The sequence below is a fragment of the Gymnodraco acuticeps genome, unplaced genomic scaffold, assembly GCF_902827175.1.
Source record: "Gymnodraco acuticeps unplaced genomic scaffold, fGymAcu1.1, whole genome shotgun sequence".
Classification (NCBI taxonomy): domain Eukaryota; kingdom Metazoa; phylum Chordata; class Actinopteri; order Perciformes; family Bathydraconidae; genus Gymnodraco; species Gymnodraco acuticeps.
In genome coordinates, this window is record NW_022992062.1 from 1 (window position 1) to 27,168 (window position 27,168).

Sequence of the window (27,168 nt, forward strand, 5' to 3'; positions counted from 1 at the left end):
TTTATATGGCATTTATGTGACAGAAATAAAGCTGCGTTGCCTCATCCAGTGGAATTTAAAAATTATAAATTAGATTATAAAACTAAATCTAAATATTCCAAGTTACTAAATTAGTCAAATAAATGAAGGGTAGTAAAATGTCCAATATCTGTCTCTAATTGATGGTGGAATAGAAGCATAGTAGAGTAACAGGAAATGGAAATGTCTAAGTACAAGTACCTCTAAATTGTACTTAAATACAGTGAATGTACTTAAGTTACTTTCCACCGTAAAGTCTGACATTTATTTTGAAAGACATCTCTACTTAAGACAAGCAGTGGGAGGACGAATAAAAAGGGCAGGAACAGGATTTATCGCCTGTTTTACTGACGTTTGCGGTGAAATCAAACAGCATGATCTCCTGTGAGGATGTAGGAGTGAGGGGAGATTACATCTTCAGCTCACGGCTAAAGGTTAAACACCCGTTACAGACATTTAGTTCTGAAGGTCATGTTGAAAGAAACTCAATGCACTGATGTACTGTTCGGATTAGATTTATATCTTAAACAGTGTGACGTTTCCAAATACACACTGCTCGATTATTTACAGGTACTTGGTCGACATATTCCTGCATTTTTACATGCAACCTTTCGGATGTGTAATTAGGAAGATCATTTGTTTATATATAATTTATAAGTCAATAATATTTGTGTTTATTAATTTGATACTGCTTAGGTTTGTACAGTATCATAATTCTCTTGTTTCATTTCATTAATTTTTTTACACGATGGAAATAAATCTAATCAAAATCAAACCGTGGTGTCCCTTGCACTATTGTATGTCTTTTTATGTCTCCTATATATTGTATGTTGCACTCTAGGAAGAGATGGTACAACCCTACAGCTGCGTAGCAAACAAATTATCAAATAAGAGCATCATTATTGTCCTCAAGTGTCTGTCTTTATGTGTTTATATATTAAATATCAAACCACCTTTTCCTGCATGTAGTCCAGGATGTTCTTGAAGTCCAGATCATCGTAGTAGTGTTTGATTCCTTCTCGTATACTGCTCTGAAACAGGGCCGACGTCTGAAGAGAGGAACAAGTGTTGATGCTATCATTTAGGATATTATCTGAGGATTTAGAGGAAAAGTGACATGAATAATATTTACCTTGTTTTCAAAGATGAGAGCCAGGGTGAGCCCGATGGCCTGGAGGAGCAGCAACACACAGAGGACACAGAGAAACTGTCGAGGCAGGGAAAAAATCGCACTTTTATACAAAATTCAGGGTAAAAACAGGAAAAAAATACCTCAGGGCTCCATCCTGGGGCTTCTTTACTTTAACATCGACATGCTTCCACTTCCTCAGATATGGGAAATTAGTTACCATAGCTATGCAGACGACACACACATTTACATTATAATCTCACCACGGGGCTATGGTCCAATTAAAGCGCTGAGTAAGTACATGAGCAATTCAATTACGTGATGTGTCAGAACTTCCTCCAATTAAATAAAGATAAACTGAGGTAATTGTTTTGGAGCTTAGGAGGAACGAATAAAAGTCAGCGCTGAGCTTCGGTCTGCAATGTTTAAAACAACAGATGATGCCACAAATCTAGGATTAGTCATGGACTCTGAGCTGAGTTTAAACAGTCATATTAAAACAATTAGTCAGCCTACTATCACCTAAAGAATATATCTAGGATTAAAAGACTAATGTCACAGCAGGATTTGGAAAAACGTGTCCATGCTTTTATCTTCAGTAGACTCGACTACTGTAATGGTGTCTTCACAGGTCTTACTAAAACATTGTATAGTTGTATTTTATAAGTCATACTCTTAGCTTGGATACATCTGTATTATCTTGGCTTTTTTTAATTAAATTGTTTTCATATGTACTTAAAAAGGTCATGATGTCATTCTGTTGCACTATATCTTAAAAAGGCCCTATTCTGCTTTTGGGGGTTTCCCTTTCCAGTAGTTTGTTATGGAGAGGCGAAATCCCGCCCATCTACTTCCGCCCCATGGAAATTATGTATTGAAGTCAATGGAGAGAGAAAGATTATCTTTCGATCCCGTTTGAATTGTGCCATGAATTACACATATGATGTTTGTCAATTTAAAAGATCATTTCCGTGTCAAAAAAGTCCCAGTTTGTCGTAAAACTGTTGAAATATAAGACTATGAAAAATAGGCAACTAGAAAGACTACAAATCCCAGAGTCGCGGTCCCGCATGCTGGCTCTCACGGAACCGACTAACTCCCCTTGTGTGTATGCACAGCTCTCAACGCGCCCAGGCTTGGAGTGATTTTCACCTCTTTTAATACTTTCCGCCTCATTCTGAAAGAAAGAAGTGAAATGTTTCAACGTGACGGCCGTCTGGGTGTGTGGTGCGAGACGTGAGATGTAGTTCATTGAGCGGTTTCACACAAAACATTTTTTTACGACATTTTTATTTTTTTTACTTGCGAAATTATCTTTTAAATTGACAAACATCATATGTGTAATTCGTGGCACAATTCAAACGGGATCGAAAGATAATCTTTCTCTCGCCATTGACTTCAATACATAATTTTACCGAAATAAGGTCCCATGGAGGTCCACCGGAAGGGGAGGGGCTTCGCCACTCTATACGGGTTTTGGTGCATGTAAATGGTCTGTAAAGGCTAAAATCCCTATGTGTCGAGCTTTTTGAACATTAAAACATGGAGACATGTCACAGTAGAGACATGAAACACTTGAACATTTGAATAATAGGGCCCATTAAATGCCTTTAATCTATTTAGCAAAGCACTTGCCTTGCACATGCTGCTTATATATCTTTTAACCTTGGACTGGAATTAAATGTTATCTTATTTTCTGTTTGTCTTGTGCCAAACTGTTAAAGCACTTTGACCTGCCTCCAACAAATAACGTTATTTATTGTTATTATTATGAAAATCAAGCGACAGAAACTATGTTATCAATGTCTTTGCTGCACAGATTTCTGGAAACCTCCACAGTGTGTCTCGTGTTGCTTTGAGGGGGAAACAGAAATCCGACAGCAGCACCGACAATAAATCTTCTTGGGAACGCTCAGGGGTAAAAGATATCTTTCTGTACACAACATCAACAACAACAACAAAGAGCTCCTCCTCACCATGTGCAGCAGGGTCTTGTTGTCCCTCAGGGAGCCCACCATGCCCACCACGGACACAGTGAACATCACCAGGCCCAGCAGGATGAGCACCACGGCGGGGGCCAGAAACAGGCCCTCCAGGGTCCGGTTCTTCTGCCGCTCCACTTCAGCGTAAACCCCCACACAGAGAACACAGAGGCCCATCAGCTGCAGAGAGAGGGGGGGGGGGTTAATGGGATAAAAACACTCACTGGAAGAAGAAGAAGGAATAGTGTCGAGGGTTTTGTACGCAGTGTTGGTGATGCTGACATTACAGAAACTGATGTGAGAGGAAAGTCTATTCACAATCAGAATACTTTTACTTACTGTACTCCAATTGTGTATTAAGGAACAAATACAGGTTGACTGTAGTATTTGTAACCAGAAATGATTTTAAATGCACTTAAAGAGGCCCTTTTTTGCCTTTTTCTCTTTCCTGTAGTGTGTTCTATAGGTTTTAGTGCATGTAAATGGTCTGCAAAGGCTAAAATCCCAGTGCTCCCTAACCCTAACCCTTTGTTTACTTCAGAAAAATAGTGACATCACTATGTAACACTCACGCTCCTATTGGTTATTGCTCCAACACATTGTACGTGATGGAACAGAGGGTGAAAAGAGGTTATAAAGCATTTCTATGCAACTCTATGACTGTAAGTGATAGGCTAAGGGGCGGGACATCTCTAAGCGGTTGACCAATCAGGCAGTAGGAGAAAAATAAAGGGCTTTTTGAACATTAAAGCATGGAGTTATATATCATAATAAAGTGACATGACCTTGGACTTTGAGGAACTAGGGTGGACATTTTTTATTTAGATGGCATTATTCAAGCAAGCCAGATTGATTGATGATGCAAAAATCGTTAAATGTTTATTTCAAATTGTTGTTGTTCAAATCAAACCAAGGAATGTTTTGGCATCTCCTCACACTGTAAACGCTCCACTGAAATCCAGACTAATGAACTTCTTAAGTGGATTTGTTTCCTCTTAAGGAAGGATTTGGCTCCAGCCCACATAAACCGAAACTTTATCCCCTTAGAGAAATTATGCAGTGAATGAAGACGATGGACGTGACCCCTAGTAGATTCAGACAGTTCACAATGATTGGATGAGCAACACAACCGTGATGACACCGTGTGCAACAATCCAACAACAACCTGTGATACCAAGGAAAGCAATCAGAGTGTATTTATAAAGCCCAATATCACACATTCTACATTTGTTTCAGTGGATTTGTTAATGGGAGGAACCCCCCAGTCAATGGGAGGAACCCCCCAGTTAATGGGAGGAAACCCCAGTTAATGGAGAAACCCCCCAGTTAATGGAAAAACACCCCCAGTTAATGGAGAAACCCCCCAGTTAATGGGAGAAACCCCCCCAAAACCCCCAGTTAACGGGGAGAAACCCCCAGTTAATGGGAGAAACCCCCCAGTTAATGGGAGAAACCCCCCAGTTAATGGAGAAACCCCCAGTTAATGGGAGAAACCCCCCAGTTAATGGAGAAACCCCCAGTTAATGGAGAAACCCCCAGTTAATGGAGAAACCCCCCAGTTAATGGGAGAAACCCCCCAGTTAATGGGAGAAACCCCCAGTTAATGGAGAAACCCCCCAGTTAATGGGAGAAACCCCCAGTTAATGGAGAAACCCCCCAGTTTAATGGGAGAAACCCCCAGTTAATGGAGAAACCCCCAGTTAATGGGAGAAACCCCCCAGTTAATGGAGAAACCCCCAGTTAATGGAGAAACCCCCAGTTTTAAACCTGATGTTTATAAGCTTCTTGTTTTTGCAACAATCTGTAAATATACACAACTTTATAATAAAATGCACACATTTACCTTTTTCTAGACTAAACACAGGTTTGATCCTAAGTTAAAACATATGAGGTCATCATGAGGTTGTTAACATCGCAGTTTATCAGTAGATGTTTGCTGGAACTACTTGTTAACAGCTTGTTTCCTGACAGACACACACAGCGTGACTCCGGTCAGGTAGAGACCGGTCTCAAGTCAGCACCGATGCAGACTCGCTGTTTGAGGGCTTGATAGCCCACTCCCCCTCCACACCGCTCCACTCTCGTTGGTTTGGAACAGCCCTAAATATGGCGGACCCTCCGCGCGAACGTACAAACGGAGGGGTAGTGTGTGGGGGTAGGGTGTAGGGGGCGGTTTGGGATTGGGCCTATATCTTTCTAGAAAAAACCTGTGTGCTACATTTCAAGCAAAAGTTTTGCACGTTTTAACTTGAACTTCAGATGTTTTTCATACTTTTACTCTTTTTTATCTTGTATTTTAAAATGGAGCAAACGTCAGAAAGCCTGATTGTTTATAAACATATATTTAGATTTGTAGAAAAAAAAAATATATATTTTGAAAAATAAATCCATGTTCAAATAAGTATAGAAACCAAGTCGAATTTGTCAAATGTATTGAACTGGTGATCACAGTTTGAACAGTTGACAGCTATAGGCCTGCAGCTTTCATGCTTAAAACATAACTTGGTTTTTAAATGAAAGAGGGATCAAACACAAACAACATAACGGGTTAGGGTAATGTAACCCGTGACAACAGAGATCAACAACCTATAACAGGGCCTATGCACAGAATGAAGCTATTCAATACTCATTCTTCATTTAAGAATATGAGCATGTCTACTCAGGGGAGAGGCGGGTGCGGAGGCGATTCACAATCAGGCCAGCTGTAGAGAAGACCCTCTCAGCTGGAATGTGGGCATAAGATGAGGTTTGAGTCTGCGTGATCTGCGTGTAGGGAGGGGCAGCAGCCATACCATTAGCTAGAACTAGCTAGGTCTGATGGATTTGGACATAAACGCGAGTGAAGTATAACCGGACGCGAGAGAGAGATCAGCACCTGCAGCTCTGCCCGCTGTGAGGGACCGGTGAGCGGAGCAAAACACACCTTTAGACCTAACACACTTAGCTATGGCACTGTCGTATACATTGAATTATTCCATTTGATCATATGTAATCAACTTAGGCACCCCTCCCAAAAGAAAAAAGATTACAATACAAATATTCATAACTCATAATCTCATATTTGAATACCTGAATAATTTCGAATATTCGATTGATCGTTCCCATCCCTAACTCCTCCTACCCCATCACGGTGCTCCACAATAACTCCTGAAACCTTTCTGTATGAAATGTGTTTATTACGAATACAGGTTTCCCAGAACACAACACCCAAATATATAAAATGGGAATGTATGATTATGGGAACAGAAAATGGGAAAATTGTGTTGTTGCTGTAACAAGGCTGCATCATCTCAACCATCATTGCTTCAAAGTGCACACGGACCTCTTTTACACCTATAATATTATCAGGAAAACACAGATTTTCTACTTGAGTAAACACACCATTACAACAACGAAAATAAAGCATTCAGCTTCAGGGAAATGTACTGCAAAAATAAACTGTAAACGCAGTTATTCTTCATATAAAAGCAGGTATTTTAGCCTCTGCAGACCATTGCACTAAAACCTATAGAATACACTACAGGAAAGGGAAAACCCCAAAAAGCATAATAGGGCTCATTTAATAAAGTATTTTTTGTATAGCTGAGAGTCAAATCTAGTGGAATAAACAGTATAACATGACATGGAATGGAGTAGAAGAATTAAGAAAACTAACCAGACGTGCAAAACAGTTTCCTGCCAATCAACTAAATGACCAGTCAAGTAATTGAGGCCGACGGAAGACGACGACCACACCACCACACGACGAGACGCCTACCACCAACACGACCATCCACGGACGATACAACAAGGACCACCAAGAAACCCAACAACCACCACCACGACGACGACGACGACCACCACCGATCCACCACGAGAATGACCACCACGACCCCACCTACACCATAGACGAAGACGACCACCACCACGAACACCACCACCACCCAGACGAACCACCCACGACGACCACAAAACAACCAAGACCACGACCACACCACGACGGACAAGTACCACGACCACCACCACGACCACCACCACCAATGACGACGATCGACGACCACGACCACACCACGACGGAGACGACCACACGCCACGACAACACACACACGACCAAGACGACCACCACCACCACCACCACCACCACCACCACCACCACCACCACCACCACCACCCACCCCACCACCACCACCACCACCACCACCACCACCACCACTACCACCACTACCACCACCACTACTACTACCACCACCACTACTACTACCACCACCACTACCACTACTACCACCACTACTACACTACTACTACCACCACCACTACCACCACTACTACCACCACCACCACTACCACCACCACTACTACCACCACCACCTACTACTACATCATGGTATTTGTTTTCATAATTTACATTGTTCAAGTGTTCAATACGTATGACCCAGCAGGTATTTCTTTATATGTCGTGTTTAGTCAGTCAAAACCCCAAAGATATTCACTTTAAACTCAAATATCTACATTTTTTAAGGCAGAAAACAGCATTTTCTCACGTTTACGCATGAAAATCACTTTGCATAAAATGGAAATACTCAAGTAAGTAAAGAACAGACCTCAGTACTTCAACATGGTACTCAATGTAGTACTTGAGAAATTGTACTGAAATCAGTATTTTCTGCCATTTCTGAACAAGAAATCATTTAAAATCATCCATTGTTGTTCTGTCAATCGACTCAAAGTGCTATTGTTGCATCTCTACATGTGACACAAAAGAATGTTCAAAGGCTTTACAATAAGTAATTAACACAATTATTTGAAACTTAAGTGGTAGGAAACTTGTCCACCCTCAATTGCTGGTATACTAAATACCAGTAGTGCAGCTGTTGTCATGTTCTTCACAGATCCCTCACAAAGGAATTGAGCAAGTCGCTAGTTTCTTGGCCATCCGTTGTCTCCCTTTCAAATGTGGGTTGTCTTGACCTTTGTGCTGATCCCCACCATAGATCCATTGGCCCTTCAGCATTGAAGTCTTGGATTGGCCAGACTAATACATTTCTAATGTTAAATGAAAAGCATTCACAGTTATAAATTAGATATGAATTATTAATGCTGTAAATTACCTTTAATATGTCTAACTATATTTAAAATGTGTTACCTTTTTATAGAAGTGATTATATTTGTATGCCAATATTTTCCTATGGTAAAGTTTCGTTTAGCACTTTTATTTTGGTAGTAATAAGATCGGGACTCTTATTTTGAAGGAACTTTTACCGGAAGTGAATGCACAAAGGAGCAGAACGTACATATATATTTCGCCTCCCAAGACTTCACACATTTCCTCTTTGCTTTTCGTTCGGGTTCATTTTGCGCTTCATCAGTTGAATCACTTTGAACGATTCGTTTGAGAAGTTGAGGTGTTGGCTGACCTTTTTACCCCACAGTCAAACAACTTAATTTGCTTCGCCATTTTTTGTAAAACAAACACACGGCGCACACGAGTAAACGTGCATGGCATTCTGGCTCCGTAATCACACCAATGCACGTGCAACTTAAGTATTCTTTCACACACAGTGACGTCACGAGCTACCCACAATGCAACGCTCGCCATATATATATATATATATATATATATATATATATATATATATATATATATATATATATATATATATATATATATATATATATATATAAATACGACATTTTCCTGGAGGTGCTAATATCCTGGAGGTGCTAATATAAACAGCTAGCTAACTAGCCAGGCAGAGCGCACTAGGTTTTTTTTCTGAATTAACGACCGAAGAAATCGCTGCATGTCTTCGGATTACATCTCTGGACTTGAGGGGCGTGCTCTAGGTCGTTACCAGCGTAAACTAGAGCTGTGTGGGTTGTCGGATTGCCCTTATGGAAAAACGACTCTCGAAAGTGGCCTTCGGTCGATTTTGGCAGCATCTACGTCTATCTTCTGGAAACACCAGGTGAATACCCCACTTGTCACAATAATATTATCATGCCAATGCATATATGTGGTATTTTAGAGTTGACTAGATATTGATTAAGGCAATAGACTATGATATTCTGCTTGCACCTCGTGTGAAATGGCGGATACCGGAAGTACGGTGTCGCCCTCGGCCCAAAACCCGTATGTGTGTGTGAAAGAATCAGGTTCCAACTGGTCACAACAATAATTAAATATCACTCTTAATACAACAAATATTTAACATTTATCTATTTTGGGTTGCACATTTGCTGTCCTTGTTTCTTTATGTTAAAAACTGGTTGCCACTGATGGCAACCAAAGGCCAAGAAGTGGTTGAAATTTTTTCTGAATGATTGCCAATGGTAACCTGGCAACCGTTACTGTCGAGCCCTGCTGTTGGTATTTAACCGAGTGCTTGGAGAAGAGCAGACACGCAGCGTTTGCTTCCCCGATATTGATTTTTCTATTGGAAAAAGAGGCAATCTGCTTTAAGAGCAAACGTCCGTCTGCTTCAACTCAATTTACTGCTCACAGCCTCCGTAACGCACCGGCTCTGAGGCTGAATCTGGATCAGATCCCACATCTGAAGTCACTGCAGCTGTAATGAAGATAGGAGTGTGTAGCAGACTTTGAACCAGCTGATCTGACAGTGTCCCCAAATTTTAAAAAAAGGACAAAATGCCAGGACATTGGGAAGCTTATCTTTCAATCTCAAAGTCCAGTCATGGACAGGTTCCCACTGCAAGCCTTAGAGCTCGATTCTGATTATCAGGGCGGCAGGATTTGGAAGAAAGTGCATTCTTTTCGACTGATGTGATTCACGATATTGGAGGAATCGATCATTTTGCATTATTACTCATTATACAGAGGATGTGTAGCAAACAAATAGGTGTTATTATGTATTTAGGATACCGTCTGTAGGCTGAAATACTGTATGTTTGCAGCTTCACAATACGTCATTCTAAATGATAATTAACACATATTTTGACATTTAAAAATATTGTGCTTCCTGCTATTTGAATATATCACATCTCTATAACACTTTGATTACTACTCTTTGCTGCTCAGATGATCGGTCAATATCAGACTCTCGCCAGCCTGCATGTGACACATTTCGTTGTACGTGAGCGAAATCTCCAAGCAGGTTGACCAATCACAACAGAGCTGGCTAGCTAACCAATCAGAGCAGCTCTGGTTTCAGACAGAGGGTGAAAAGAGGTGCTGCAGCACAGGCAGTATGAGAACAATAAAGAGCTTTGTGAACATTAAAGCCTGGAGACATGTAGAGACACTACATACTGATAAACACCTGAACATCAGCAGGAGAGGACTCTTTAAAGTAGAGACACTACATACTGATAAACACCTGAACATCAGCAGGAGAGGACTCTTTAAAGTAGAGACACTAATACTGATATACACCTGAACATCAGCAGGAGAGGACTCTTTAAAGTAGAGACACTACATACTGATATACACCTGAACATCAGCAGGAGAGGACTCTTTAAAGTAGAGACACTACATACTGATATACACCTGAACATCAGCAGGAGAGGACTCTTTAAAGTAGAGACACTACATACTGATATACACCTGAACATCAGCAGGAGAGGACTCTTTAAAGTAGAGACACTACATACTGATATACACCTGAACATCAGCAGGAGAGGACTCTTTAAAGTAGAGACACTACATACTGATATACACCTGAACATCAGCAGGAGAGGACTCTTTAAAGTAGAGACACTACATACTGATATACACCTGAACATCAGCAGGAGAGGACTCTTTAAAGTAGAGACACTACATACTGATATACACCTGAACATCAGCAGGAGAGGACTCTTTAAAGTAGAGACACTACATACTGATATACACCTGAACATCAGCAGGAGAGGACTCTTTAAAGTAGAGACACTACATACTGATATACACCTGAACATCAGCAGGAGAGGACTCTTTAAAGTAGAGACACTACATACTGATATACACCTGAACATCAGCAGGAGAGGACTCTTTAAAGTAGAGACACTACATACTGATATACACCTGAACATCAGCAGGAGAGGACTCTTTAAAGTAGAGACACTACATACTGATATACACCTGAACATCAGCAGGAGAGGACTCTTTAAAGTAGAGACACTACATACTGATATACACCTGAACATCAGCAGGAGAGGACTCTTTAAAGTAGAGACACTACATACTGATATACACCTGAACATCAGCAGGAGAGGACTCTTTAAAGTAGAGACACTACATACTGATATACACCTGAACATCAGCAGGAGAGGACTCTTTAAAGTAGAGACACTACATACTGATATACACCTGAACATCAGCAGGAGAGGACTCTTTAAAGTAGAGACACTACATACTGATATACACCTGAACATCAGCAGGAGAGGACTCTTTAAAGTAGAGACACTACATACTGATATACACCTGAACATCAGCAGGAGAGGACTCTTTAAAGTAGAGACACTACATACTGATATACACCTGAACATCAGCAGGAGAGGACTCTTTAAAGTAGAGACACTACATACTGATATACACCTGAACATCAGCAGGAGAGGACTCTTTAAAGTAGAGACACTACATACTGATATACACCTGAAACATCAGCAGGAGAGGACTCTTTAAAGTAGAGACACTACATACTGATATACACCTGAACATCAGCAGGAGAGGACTCTTTAAAGTAGAGACACTACATACTGATATACACCTGAACATCAGCAGGAGAGGACTCTTTAAAGTAGAGACACTACATACTGATATACACCTGAACATCAGCAGGAGAGGACTCTTTTAAAGTAGAGTACACTACATACTGATATACACCTGAACATCAGCAGGAGAGGACTCTTTAAAGTAGAGACACTACATACTGATATACACCTGTACATCAGCAGGAGAGGACTCTTTAAAGTAGAGACACTACATACTGATATACACCTGAACATCAGCAGGAGAGGACTCTTTAAAGTAGAGACACTACATACTGATATACACCTGAACATCAGCAGGAGAGGACTCTTTAAAGTAGAGGCACTACATACTGATATACACCTGAACATCAGCAGGAGAGGACTCTTTAAAGTAGAGACACTACATACTGATATACACCTGAACATCAGCAGGAGAGGACTCTTTAAGTAGAGACACTACATACTGATATACACCTGAACATCAGCAGGAGAGGACTCTTTAAAGTAGAGACACTACATACTGATATACACCTGAACATCAGCAGGAGAGGACTCTTTAAAGTAGAGACACTACACACTGATATACACCTGAACATCAGCAGGAGAGGACTCTTTAAAGTAGAGACACTACATACTGATATACACCTGAACATCAGCAGGAGAGGACTCTTTAAAGGTCAAATGCAAAGCTTCCAAATGGGTGATTCTCACGAAACCACCTTTGGTCATGTCTGTGAGGAATTGACAGACAAAATTACAAAAATAATCAAAATAATCAATTCTATATCAAACTGCATTGTGTATTGTCTGTGGTACTATTGCTATTTTTGTAGTTGAGGTAGTAATTCATATTTTTTTCACCATTTTTCCATGTAGAAATTCATTACCGTAATGCGTCCGGAGTTTATTTTTCTACATTTAACCCCAAAATATCACAATAAATCCGCACAATTTAATACATACATAAATACAATTTTTTGTTGAAATGGTACATTGTTACTGGTAATATAATTATTTTGGGTCTAAGATTTATGAATTAAAATATTTTTGGATTAATATGTGTGTCCGGAGCATGTGAAGTTCATTACCCATGATTTACCCATGATGCATTGCATGGAAGAGAAGATGCAAGATGGCTACAAGGTAAGATGTCCTTTCAAGGTCAAGCTATAGATATGTTAAAGATTCCATTTACTGACACCCCAGTGTACACTACTAACTGTCATTACCGTAATGGGGTATTATATAATGTTTTTTTGAAAGTTATTGATTCCAAAATCAATAGAAAAGTAGCTTTTATAGAGCCAGAATGATAGTGCAAATATTTATTTTGTAGCATCATGGCTATGCTAACTATTATGCTAGCTAGTGTTATGGTCATTCATTACCGTAATGCTCTGCATTCATTACCATGTCATATAGGAGGCTGTTACGGTAATGAACAAAATTGTTGCGGTAATGAAAGAAATGTGTGCAGCTATGTATGGTGAGCTTTAACTATAAATAAATAATTTATATATATTATTTGAATCTAATTTATTTAATGAATACTGAATCCCTCTTGAAATTAAGTTCAGAAAAGGTGGAAAGGAAAAGGGCAGCTTCCAAGGTGAGGGTGGTGAAGCACAGAGAGAAAGTGTACAGCAACCCAGAGCTGCTGGAAGAGTACAGAAGGAAAGAAAGAGAGGTTAGAATAGGACATCTTCACATTGTGTGTGAGAGAGAGAGTGAGTGAGAAAGAGGGAGAGACTGAGAAAGAGAGAGACTGAGAAAGAGAGAGAGAGAGAGAGAGAGAGAGAGAGAGAGAGAGAGAGAGAGAGAGAGAGAGAGACTGAGCCAGTGTTTCCGCCAGGGGGCCGTCTTGCCGTCATTGGATGCCCTTTTTCAGCTCGGAGCGCCCTCAACTCGAGCCGAGGCGGCCCAAAAAAAAGTATCCGAGAGAAGATCGACAATTTGTATCGTTTAAATCAGGGGTTCCCAAAGTGTGAGGCGCGCCTACCCTGGGGGGCGCCAGAGAGCTTCAACGGAGGCGCAGCCGCCAGAAAAAAATAAAGAGAAACAGTGAAATCTAGCTAGTTAACTTCAGCTAACTTTATGCGAGCGGCAAAATATGGATAGATTTTTAGTGAAGTTACCTAAAGTGAGAGAGGAGACAGCGTCTGTCAGAAAACGGAGGAAGTATGACCATGATTATTTGAAGCTAGGATTTTCATGGACCGGTCCTGATGACACTCCACTGCCACAGTGTGTTATCTGCAACGAGGTGCGAGCTAATGATGGTATGAGACCATATAAACTCCGGCGTCATATTGAGACGAAACACCCATGTTTGGTGACCAAGCCACAGGAGTTTTTTGACCGGAAGCTCAAGGAATTGCAGTCACAGAAAAATGTCATTGACACATTTAGCACTGTGAATACAAAGGCAACCGAAGCATCATACCGAGTGGCGTTACGGATAGCTAAGGCAGGTAAACCTCACAACATTGGTGAAACGTTACTCCTCCCTGCTGCTAAAGACATCTCCGTCTCAACTATTTCTCTCCGAGTGCAACGTATGAGGAAGCTGCCATCCTTAACCTCAACATGTTTAAAACATAAAGATAAAGAGGTTTAAAAAAGCTATTGTTTAATGTCTTAAGGAGGTGACGCTCAACCAATCAAAAAATAGGAAGGTAGCGAAAACAGAGCATTTTATGACATTTTCTCACCTTACATTTTCTCTTTGAAATGCAATTGAATACCCCTGCATTATAGCAACAACAATAATAATAATTGGGAGGGGGGGCGCGGCCAGGGGCGGACTGGCCATCGGGAATACCGGGAGTTTCCCCGGTGGGCCGGTGCTGTGCATGGGCCGGAGGGCCAAAACAATAAATACATTTTTTTTTTTTTTTTTGAAATTTAAATTTTTTTTTTTTGCCTAAATCCTACCGGCCCATATTTGTGAGTATACCGGCCACTCCCTTTTTTTTTTTGCTTAACTAAATCCTACCGGCCCACATTTGTAAGTGCCCACATTTGTAAGCGTTCCGGGCCGGCCACTCCCCATCAGGCCCGTAGCTGCTGTCACTGCGCAGTGAAAGATCAGGAGTGAGTTACTGATGGATAAACAAGCTCCAAAGCGTAAAGGAGGTGCACAAAAACTTAGGGATAAAAAAATGAAAGCACTTGAGGAAGGTTCAGCAAAATAAAAATAAATTACAGACTTTTCGTTTGGTCCTGCAGCTGGTTGTAGTTGTAGTACAACCACCACCGGAGAAGCTGATGTAACGTTAGCCGACACAGCGGCCATTCCCAGTGGCAGTGAGTCCAGCAATGAAACTGACACAGTACAGCGGCATCTAGAGCCCAGTACCAGCAGTGATATGATGGTAAGTTAATGTTATGATTGATGCTGAAAGTGAAAATCCTCATTTGGCTAATGCTAGCTTGCTTTTTAATGTAGCAGATGAGGTAATATTAGCTAGCTAGCCTATTTCTAGCTAGCTAGGCTATTGCCTACAGTACATTGTGTGTTCACAGGGACAGCTAATGCATTAGCTAGCTAGCCTATTGCCTACAGTACATTGTGTGTTCACAGGGACAGGGTAAAATTAACAACATTCACTGACCAAATTCTGGTGAAATATGCAAGCTGCTGGTAGATTTGCTTCACTCATTGACAACGGTAATCTATTTGAACATTATAGCCACTTGACTTGGGCTGGTGAATCAATGAGACTACGATGATTGCTTATACTGTCTTTTGTTTGATTAGCTTAGACGTTAGGTTACCTTATTAATACTACAAATAATAAAGGGTCCATTATTTGTCAACCTGCAACTAAAGTTACTGTCTGGTGGAAATTAGCCTGTTACTGTCTTTAAGACTTTACTTGGTTTACATACATAATAATAACATGGTGGTAACATAATAACGTAACATACTAATCAATACTAATCATTTATGTAGGCTGAAGATGATCCTGCTGCTGACACTGACAGAGTTAGTCAAGGCCAGGATGTCAGTGCCACCCCAGTTGATTATTTCACCAGGCCGATGTCAGGCACATTAGACCTATTCTTCCGTTTTCACCCCCAGCAGAAGGCAGACAAGGCTGTAGTGCAGAGGGCTTTTTTTTGCAAAGACGGCACAAACAGGAAATAGCTATCATACAGTGAAGCCAGAGAAGTACTCTTCTGCTCCCTTTGTATGGCTTTTGCTAATCCTAGAGATAGCAACTCCTTCATCACTGGCATGACCAACTTCACACACATACATCAGAGAGTCGAGGAGCATGATCAGAGCCATGCTCACAGAGGTTGCGCTGAGGCATATTTCCTCAGATTCTCAAAAAACACAATTCAGGACCTTCTCATGGGACCTCAGATGTCACGTCACAGAGAGGAAGTCCGCAGGAAGCGTCAAGTGTTGGAGCGCATCATAGATGTGTTGAAGCTCATTGGTCAAAGTGGTTTGAGCTACAGGGGCACGCAGGCGGAGGCATTATATACACAAGATGATGACACCATTGATCATGGTAACTTTTTAGAGATGATTGTTTTGCTGGGAAAATATGATGTGTGTCTCAAGGAACACCTCACTCTCTGTACAGAGAGGGGTTCAGGTGGAGTGGCTGCACCCGTAGGATAGAAAAGGGGGAAGTGACGTCTGACTCAGAGGTCGCACGGCTGTGGAGAAGAACGTTCATTCAGAACCCACATTCTGTTACTGAGTTTAGGCTAGTTAGCTAGCAGGTTTATTGTTCTGGGTGCAGTCACTTTTGCCTCCACTTGCTGTTCAAATAAATGTTGAAAGAAAAAGTAAATCTGTTTACAGTTCTATTTCATATTGGTGTTGAGAGATGTATCCATAGCTTTAGTCCCTAATTTTGCTCTCCAAATGCACCAGATTGATGCATTTAACTTCAACATTTTAAAACAAATCTTCCCGGGGGAGCTTGCCCCCGGACCCCCCTAGAGGAGGTGAGGTCCACCACCTGCCCACACCCCCTGTCAAATTGTCTCACCCACATTGAGGATGCTTCCTACCCCCATGTTTTATTCCATGCGTCAAGTCAGGCAAATTGGGTCCAAATGTTATTGCATCAATGATCTGTTAACATTAAAATCACTAAATATATGCTGTAACTATTTTGCTTAGGCAACTCAAGGGCTCAGGTAATGTGATGACTATATGAATAATGGTCCAAAATAACATAAAATGCATAGGGTTTTTTGTTAAGTAACATACTTTCGTCGCCGGCCGGCCGATACATGCCGCGCATTAAGTGGGCCTGTCTGTCAATTAATCCCCGGGCCACTTTTTCCCCCCAGTCCGCCCCTGGGCGCGGCTGTGACTATGTTCTCTGAGGGGAGGCTCACCTTCCCACACTTTGGGAACCCCTGGTTTAAATGACAAAAAGGAAAATGACATCCCTCTGTTGGAGGGGCAAAGGAGGCTGGTGGGATTTTTTCGCCGCCAGCAAAGCCGGTTCCTGTGACGGAAAAAAGTGTACTGCCAGCGAGCCTTGCCGTTGGCTCTCAGCCCGAGTCTGAGTTGCCGCCATCCTAGTCTCCGCCAGCATCCCCCGCCCGTGCAGGTGCCCCGGGGCCGGATGTTGTTGTCATCTAGCCTCCCACCCCATCCAGAGCCTACGCCATCTGACAATGTCACTTCTACACCCGTAAGCCACGAAGAGAAACCGGTCAGCCACAACAAAAGGAAGTTTGTCGGAACCTGGAAAATGAAGTTCCCGTGGTTGTGCTATAACAAACAAAGTCATAAAATGTATTGCACACTATCTGTAAGGGAAAAAAAGCACAACGTGTTCACCTCGGGGACGTCCAACTTCAGGGTGAAGACTATAGAGATGCACATAAAGGGGGTGGATCACAAAGCAGTGCTAGATGCACAGCATTTACGAAGAAACAACGTTCAAGTTGCCGTTAATTGAATGGTCTGTGCCAGATCAAAGGCGGTAATTGCGGCCAAGAGGAACGTGTATTACCTGGCAAAAGAACTGTTGCTGACACACAAAAACAAAAGCTTGAATGAACTGTGCATTCTGCAGGGATGTGAAACCTTGGCAGAACTGCGAGTTTCAGAGAACGCCCTCACAACGACATAGTGCAGGACATGCAGTGCGCCGTAATGTGCTGAAGGAGGATTTCATTGCAAAGTTAAATAACTCAACATTCAAGGGGCTCATGACTGACGAGTCCACGGACATTTCGGTGGAAAAGCTTCTTTGCACATATGTTAACCTAATAAATGACGGTGACTTAGAAACCCACTACTTGTGCAACGCAAAGATACTGCATGCGACGCTGCAACCGTAACGCAAACCATTAAGGAGCAGTTGCAAAATTACAACATCGACCTGAACGACATAACTGGCGTCCGTACAGATGGGGCAGCGGTTATGACTGGAAGAGAAAATGGGTTCGTGGCGCGTTTTAAAAAGGGAAAACCCAGCCATCGGTGGCACACACTGCGCTGCACATAAGCTAAACTTGTGTGCCCAGCAGGCTGCTGTGGCGATACCATCCCTCCAGCGCTACCAGAGGACGGTGGGCAGCATCTATGGATACTTCTCCAACAGCAGCTCTCGGCAAGCACGGCTTAAAGAAATGCATGTCATCCTGGACACTGATGACGTTCAGCCTGCTGTAACCTCAACGATCAATGCGCTGTGAGCCATGCAGATTGGAGATGAAGGCGGCCCAAAATTCCAATAATTCCTGGCCAACATTGCGGAGAAAAACGGCGGGATGTATTTTAAGGGAGAAAAGACAAAGGCTACCAGGGCGATGCGGCAGGCCGTGGATGGTGAAAGGCAGCGCTTCCTCGACACCCTCATCCAGAATATTGAAGATCGTTTCCCCGACATCGGCCTCTTTTCCGCTTTTCGCATATTTGACCCATGGTGTCTGCCACGGGACAACACTGAACCTGCGCGATTTGGACACGATGAGCAGCGGACCATCCGGGATCACTTCTGCCGAGCGGGATGGGAACCTATCGTTGACACGGACACCTGCAGCGCAGAGTGGTCACCTTTTAAGGAGCTAGTCCATGCAAACTACAGCAAAAATTCCTTCCAGGAGTTGGTGAAGATCATGGCTACACAACATGCTGGCTTCCTACCTGAAACCACAAAGCTCCTGGCTGCAATCTCGGTCATTCCAATGAGCACGGTGCGGTGCGGACGTGGATTCAGCATTCAAAATCGCATAAAGACCAGGGCAAGAATAAAAGCAGAAAATCTCGACTGAATCTGCATTGAAGGACCACCCATTGAACAGTTTGACTTCTACAGAGCCCTGGAAAAGTTTAGAGTGGAAAAACACTGCCGCATTTTCCAAGGACCATGCAAGGAGCGATGTCCCTGCCGGCAGCGGTGATTTTATACAGGTACATTATGTATCATGTAACAAACGTTACGTTACTATTGTCTATTGTGTGTGTAAAGAGACAGTATATAAAAGTAACGGTGCAATTCAAAATTGTTGTGTGTGCATATATACGTAAAGCGATAGTATTTATAAAGCAATAGTATATCTCTTCTCCATGTAAGGTCATTACCATAACAAAAGCTTTTCATTACCGACATGCTCTGTTCATTACCATAACACTTCCTTAATAAGTTAATATTTTGATAGGAATATGGAAAACCTTCAAATTTTCATTTTGTACAGGAAATGTTTGGTATGTCTGTTCATATTTTAAAATTGTCTTTTTTTAATCAATTGTACAATTTACACCACAGTAAAAGTCAATGTGTGGAACATAAAATTGTGTTACGGTAATGAAGTTAATAACTAAAATCATTATATTATTATATATTTACCTGAATTATTACACTATGTGACTACTTGTGACTATTGACAGCAGCATACGTTAAAAAATAAAATGCCAAACATTTACTCAAATATTTAGTTATCATCAATTGAAAATGTGTTACGGTAATGAATTTATTTGGTCAATGACTCGATAAAACTCTCTAAAAATGTGTTTTAAAACATATACAGAACTTTTCTTTTACTAGGGCTAGTTCATTTAGAACCTGGTTGATACTAATGAGAAAAATAATTTTCAAAATCTGCATCTTACTGTTTTGGCTCATGTTACACCAAGTTCGTGAGAATCACCCAAATATGCAAAAATGTTATAGAAATGTTGTTTTTAAGACTGCCTGTATTTTTTGTTTTATTTAAATCGAGATAATACACCTGAAAAAAAGCTTTTTATTGATACAAAACTCAACCCAAAGCCGTCTGACATTTCTGACATGTCATTCCCAGCAGCCTCCGCGCGCGTGACGTCATTGTGGCCAAACAGTCTCTGGGCCAAATATCCCGACTCGGCAGTCTCGTGCGCTGTTCACATGTCAGCGGTGTTTTTCGCTCATGACTGGTGCAGAAAACTCTGAATTATATCCGCGAAATCACGCAAAACATGGGTTATTGTTGTGCTTTCGGATGTACGAACAGTGCGGGATCTGGGAGAAGTTTTCATTCATTTCCCCAAGACAAAATCATCCGCCGAAACTGGATTATTTTAGTGAATCGTGTTGGCTGGCAGCCGACAAAATGGAGCAAGTTGTGCTCTGACCACTTCGCGTCTGATGCATACGATGTTGATCCTGCCATCGTCAAGTCTGTTGGTGGAGAAGCATTTAAAGTACATCGGAGGCTGAAACCCGGAGCCGTCCCCTCCATATTTGAGCACAAAAAACAACCGAAAGAACGAAAGAGCCGGGCAATGCAGAAACGCCAAAGAATTGAGGTAAACACATTTTGATTTGATTTCAAAGCGCACGGAGCACAGAGCGGACAGCAGATCACGGAATTGCAGTTTTATTGCTTATAGATTATCAGAACATTTCAAAGGGGACACAGCCCCATTGAATATTAACCTATGGATTAACTACATCATCGTTTTTATCGTTTTAATGCCATTTTAGACCAGACAAAGAGGAAGGTAAGCCTAGCGCATGTTAGTACCTAGTAGGGCTGTGCAATTAATCGTATTTTAATCGCGATTACGATTATGGCTTGCGACGATTATGAAAACAGCATAATTGACAAAATACGATTATTTAGCTGGGTGCGCTTCGCCCCTCCCTAAAAGCGCAAGCGCAGATGTCAGAACAAGAGCAGCAACTCGTTAAAAAGAAGGGTACAACTATTTCCACTATTTGGAAGTACTTTGGCTTTCAGGAGTCCGACGTGGAGCAAAACAAAGTACAGTACAGGATTTGTTACCAGGTTGTGTTTGCACCACACGCTAACACAACCAATCTCTTTAATCATCTGAAATACAACCACAAAGTGCAATACGACCGGGCAGTAATACAACAAAAAGCAGACCAAAAAGCAGATGCCGCTCGACTTCATCCACAACATCATCACAGTCATCGATTCAGGACGCATTGTACAGAGCAACGGCCTACGCGACGAGCTCGCAGAGACAGAGATATTACAGGTGCCATTACATTTCACATCGCTAAAGATATGTGCCCAGTTAGCACTGTTAGCAACGAGGGCTTTAAGCAACTTGTCAACACGTTGGACAAGCGTTACGCGATGCCGTCTCGGTATTATTTCATTCGGTATTATTTGACAAATGCCGTGGGGAAGTTGAGAGAGATGTGGCTTCAGCTGACTACTTTGCCACCACAACGGACCTATGGTCTAGCCCAGGGGTGCCCAACCAGTCGATCGCGAGATGTGTCTAAAAATAAAACAACAATATTCTGTTTTATCGTTAATGTCCTGTAACATAATCTTCCTGTGCCAGAATAATGCACTTGAATGCATCAAAGCTTTGTGATTGGCCGGCGTCACCGCTGTGTCGGGGCGTGGCTGAGGGTCTTCAGTACAGGTGGCAATATTGTCACCTGCCTGCGCTCATCTCTGAAACCAGACCATGTAAACAGCCTGGTGTTTCTTGCAAAAAATCTTTAAGAGATTACATGAGCAGCCCTACCAGCATTTGCCATGGTGGCCAAAACATTTTTATTTGGTCTTAAATTGTAGTTCAACATTTATTTCCTGTTACTTTTGGACCATGACGGTTGGCCAGCCTTCAACGTTTAACTGAGTGGAATATGTTGAATATGTTTTACCAAAATGTTGGCTATATGTTAAGGAGTGTTCAGTAGGTTGTGACAGTGCACTGCAACATGTTTGATTTCATTTATTTTGGTCTAATTTATTTTTATTTATCATATTAATAATATATGTTTAGTATGGTTTTGGAAGTGCGCTCCAACATATTTGTTGATCTTGTTTATTGGTAAAATATTATTTGTTTTAAAGTTCAATAAATGGTCAATGAATAATCGTCAAAATAATCGTGATATCAATTATTGACCCAAATAATCGTGATTATGATTTTTGCCATAATCGCACAGCCCTAGTACCTAGCGCCACTTGTTTTGATGTACGTTTTTGTTGATAACCTCGCGAGTTTGTATCTTTCAGTGTTGAGGTGAGCACCGTTAGATTCTGTGTCTTTACGATCATAAACAATGTGTTGGATGTGGAGCTAGGATAAGTAATAAGGGAGCTAGGAGTGATTTTCGGTGCAGTAATAGGTTAGCATTTTTCGCTCTGGGCTAATTCAGAGGCTCACTGTTAGCATTGTGGGGTTTTTTTTTTTAAATAAATGAAAATGATCAGTTAAATGAGTTTGTTCCCGTTATATGGATATAAAATATTCATAGTTTATTAAATATTAAGGTTCCTTAGACGTCGTTTCCTGCAAATGACGCGATTTCGGGTCCGTGGGGCTAAGAGGATAACAGAGTATGTTTTATTTATTTTTTCACAACAGTTGTATTTGGATGGAATGAATACCTATAGTGATAATTCAAAGTAATAAAATGATTTTTACAGTGAAAAAGTTCAAATGGAACTGATGGTTCCCAAATTACCCAGAGGTCGCCTGGACTTTATTTTTCTAAACCTCTCTAAAAAGGTCAAATTTCACTTGTTTTGCATCAATCTTGATACAGGGTACTTATATGTTATAGTTTGGATTCCTACAGCTTTTAGTCTATAGTCTACTCAGAATCAGACATGATAACGAAACTAAGTTGTACTATCGGCGGAAGCAGCTGTGAGCGATAAGCCAGGTGGAAATATGTTTGGCCACTCTGACGTCACGCGACGCCATCTTGCGGAGACGAGCGGCTGAAAAATAAATCGTCGGACTTGGTGTTGGGGGTTGAACAAAATAGATATTGCGCATTGCCAGACGCATATTATCTCAGATTTTAATACTGCAATATCTTAGATAGTGTTGTAGCTATATGATTTCGATTTTACTGGCAATTATAAAAAAAATCTTTGCATTTGATCTTTAAAGTAGAGACACTACATACTGATATACACCTGAACATCAGCAGGAGAGGACTCTTTAAAGTAGAGACACTACATACTGATATACACCTGAAGATCAGCAGGAGAGAACTCTTTAAAGTAGAGACACTACATACTGATATACACCTGAACCTCAGCAGGAGAGGACTCTTTAAAGTAGAGACACTACATACTGATATACACCTGAACATCAGCAGGAGAGGACTCTTTAAAGTAGAGACACTGATATACACCTGAACATCAGCAGGAGAGGACTCTTTAAAGTAGAGACACTACATACTGATATACACCTGAACATCAGCAGGAGAGGACTCTTTAAAGTAGAGACACTACATACTGATACACACCTGAACATCAGCAGGAGAGGACTCTTTAAAGTAGAGACACTACATACTGATATACACCTGAACATCAGCAGGAGAGGACTCTTTAAAGTAGAGACACTACATACTAATATACACCTGAACATCAGCAGGAGAGGACTCTTTAAAGTAGAGACACTACATACTGATATACACCTGCACATCAGCAGGAGAGGACTCTTTAAAGTAGAGACACTACATACTGATATACACCTGAACATCAGCAGGAGAGGACTCTTTAAAGTAGAGACACTACATACTAATATACACCTGAACATCAGCAGGAGAAACTACCCATGTTTAGAAATAATATTCAATAATGTGCTGTAGGGTGAATATATTTCAACAAACACAGACAGTCAGGCATATTTACGGCGCTCCAAATTGAATATAACTGACAATGTTCCCGCAGATAAGTGTTGTTGGGGTGAGATGGAGGATCAGAACCCAGCAGGGGTTTGTTAGCGGCCAATAATGGCGGAGGATCAATCATATTCACGTCTTCATGGCCTGTTGGGTCCTAAATGTAACTCTAGGACAGTAATAATCAACTAAAGTGGCCTGAGAGTTGGCGCTGGATGGATATCGACCATTTTCTAATGAACAATTAACTCCTGATGGTTATTTGTTTGTACTTTCATGTGAATCAGGTGCCAGAGTACATACACTGAACAAAAATATAAATGCAACACTTTTGTTTTTGCTCCCATTTTTCATGAGATGAACTCAAAGATCTAAAACATTTTCTATATACACAAAATAACCATTTCTCTCAAATATTGTTCACAAATCTGAAAAAAATCTGTGATAGTGAGCACTTCTCCTTTGCCGAGATAATCCATCCCACAGGTGTGGCATATCAAGATGCTGATGCTGAGACGGCATGATTATTGCACAGGTGTGCCTTAGGCTGGCCACAATAAAAGTCCTGCATTCAAAATGTTCCTCAAGTGAAAGTAGAAAATATAGTGAAAGTAGCGACAGTAAAGTAGTCGTTGTGCAGATTGGTCCATTTCAGAATAATATATATGATATGTTTTATAATGATTGATCATGAAAGTGTTCTCAAAGCTGGTGAAGGTGCAGCTAGTCTGAATGACTTTGTATACTGCAGGGTAGCTGGTGGATTTACTCCAGGTGGAACTAAAGTCTGATTTAACACTTGATTAGATTTCACATCCTTCATCCACATCTGTAAAGTAACTAAAGGTATTAAATACATGTAGTGGAGTAAAAGTACATCATTTACCTCTGAATAGTAGAGGAATAGAAGTACACAGTAGCATACAATGGAAATACTCAAAAGTGTACTTCAGTACAGTACTTTAACACCACTGCTGGATTTAAATCAATAATAAAAGGCGCTTTTCCGCCTGTTCCTCTTTTCTGTCGGCAGATCGCTTTGCCCACAGCCTTCCCTTTAACTGCATCCAACGCCCTGCACCACCGTGCTGTTTGCTACCAGTGATCGATTAATACTGATAAAAACAATTTAAAAAATGCAATTAATAACATCCAATTATACTGTAATGAATTATTACATGGCCAAAAATTATTGTAGTAAGAAAGGATTAACAAATAGGAGGATGCATGATGTTTATCTTGCAGGCTAATCATGCATCTTGCTAGCTAGTATCCCCAAAACTCCACACCAAATCCCATTAGAAAATATGACAATTTAACATAGCATGGCCCTACATCAACAAAAAACATTTTATATCATAAAGTATGACTTACATGTTAATCACTATAGACTGCTGGTGAATACGGCATGAGTCCTAGCCAACATGGGGCATTTAATCTCAATAAATCTGTAGCAAAGCTGCACCAAAAACGCCCAAAACTGTGGATGAAAACAGGCTTTATATGGAGGAGATACGTGTTTAGAAATCTAACTGTGATCCAGATGGTTGTGCTCATTGTCTGATATACATGCCGATGTGTACAACAGATGGTATAGATTCATAATATGTAAAATATTATGTGGTAACAAGTGTGCATAAGCAAGGAAAATATAAAACATTAAATTCACAGTTTTATGGATGAGGTTTGGCGAGGTGATGCTAGTGGGTGTTTCGCATCCGCTACCATTAAAATAGCTATAATAACGTGAACAAATGCATAGGAAACTTACCGAGAACAGCATTGAGTAGATATTTAAGGTGAATTTGATGAAGTAGTAGAAGTGGTTTGTTTTCCTTAATTCAGAATAGGACGGCATGGCTGCTGATGCTAACAAGCTAGCGGTTAGTTCAGGGAAAATGATAATAACGAAACATCAAATATTCCTAATGAAATGGAATACGATTTTTAACAGAGCTAGCTGTTTTTTATATATATAGCAGCCCTCATTTCCCACATACTAACGTTGGTAAAGACCGCAACAATAACCATTTCCGCTTGGCCGGAAAAACATTCCACGCTTTGTTTTGACTACCGTCTTAAAGGGGCAGTGAACACATCATCACTATCTAATTGGATTAGCATGATGATGTTCATTTACTAAATACAATTAAAATACAATACATATATACAAATGAATAAAATGGTTAATATAGAATAATTTTAAATATCTTTCTCTATGTTTGATATTAATACAATAATAATAAAATATAAGAATATAAGACTATTAAAAGTAAAACAGACATTGAGGTCAGAAAAGCCTTGTATCAGCAAAACAGGTGTGGACCTATACATGGTAATATGCAGCTCATAGATGACATTTTAACACTGTGTAACAGCATATAGTCACTAAAAGACACAATATATATTTAATTACATTTGGTTTTCCATCTGTTCATGATTACTAGCTTGAAACTTGAAAGACAGAGGAACATGCTTTGAAAATAACTAGTAAATAAATTATTTACTGGGGTTCTGCTTTGACCTCGGAACACAGCTAATCCCTGTTTCTTCTGGTTGCATCAGTTGTTGTTGTTGCCACCCCTTGATGGATATATATGGCATCTGGTGACGTTACTCATGTTTTCACAAATAGGTTAATGCACTTGGCCGTGTTTACCCAGGTGATCATCAGCACAGGTGTTTCATCTTCTGAGATGTTCTCATAGAGAGATATAGAAAGAGATGCATCTTGTTATTTAACTTACTGTTAATATGATGTGTGGGGTGGAGGCGGTGTGAGTGATGTCATTGTATTCATACTGTTTTAATTGGGGTCAGTGGTGAGGTGATGTTAATGAGGTAAGTGTATTTCTTTAGGCTGTGGTGGCTGACTGCAAACAGTGTGGCACCATCATCAGGTTTTCTCCAAAGACAGAGCATCATAAAGGTTATTTTATCATCTCTAATCCACTTAAACGTTATGAAAGAGGGCACCTCATCATGTTGTCACCACTGGAGGTGCATCTTAGGGGGCATTTTATCAAGATTTCTTAAGTGGAAGGGCACCATAGTGGACAATTGATAATGCTGTCTCCACTGGAAGGACATCCTATGGAGACCTTTATCATGTTTTCTCCACTAGAAGTGCATCTCAGAAGGCATTTCATACAGTTGTTTCCACTGGAAGCACACCTCAAAGGGCACTTCATCATGTTTCTCCACTTGAAGTGCATCTTAAAAGGCCCTCCATCATGTTTTCTTCACCGGAACGGCACCATAGAGGGAACTTGATGTT

At 40.9% G+C, this 27,168-nt stretch overlaps 1 protein-coding gene across 1 annotated transcript; it reads right to left on the minus strand.

Annotated features, from left to right (window-relative positions):
- Nucleotides 1-789: 789 nt before the first annotated feature.
- Nucleotides 790-25,956, minus strand: LOC117537075 (tetraspanin-15-like). The gene is made up of 4 exons (XM_034202251.1): nt 25,663-25,956; nt 3,124-3,309; nt 1,151-1,225; nt 790-1,067 (listed from the first exon to the last, which is right to left on the minus strand). The coding sequence occupies exons 1-4, from the start codon at nt 25,747-25,749 to the stop codon at nt 963-965; spliced, it is 453 nt and encodes a 150-aa protein (XP_034058142.1). The 5' UTR covers nt 25,750-25,956; the 3' UTR covers nt 790-962.
- Nucleotides 25,957-27,168: the final 1,212 nt, after the last annotated feature.

Coding starts and splice junctions, on each gene's coding strand:
- LOC117537075 (XM_034202251.1), bottom strand. CDS start 25,749: ATGCCGTCCTATTCTGAATTAAGGAAAACAAACCACTTCTACTACTTC. Junction 3,310..25,662: donor TCTACTCAATGCTGTTCTCG/GTAAGTTTCCTA, acceptor CTCTCTCTGCAG/CTGATGGGCCTCTGTGTTCT. Junction 1,226..3,123: donor ACAAGACCCTGCTGCACATG/GTGAGGAGGAGC, acceptor CTGCCTCGACAG/TTTCTCTGTGTCCTCTGTGT.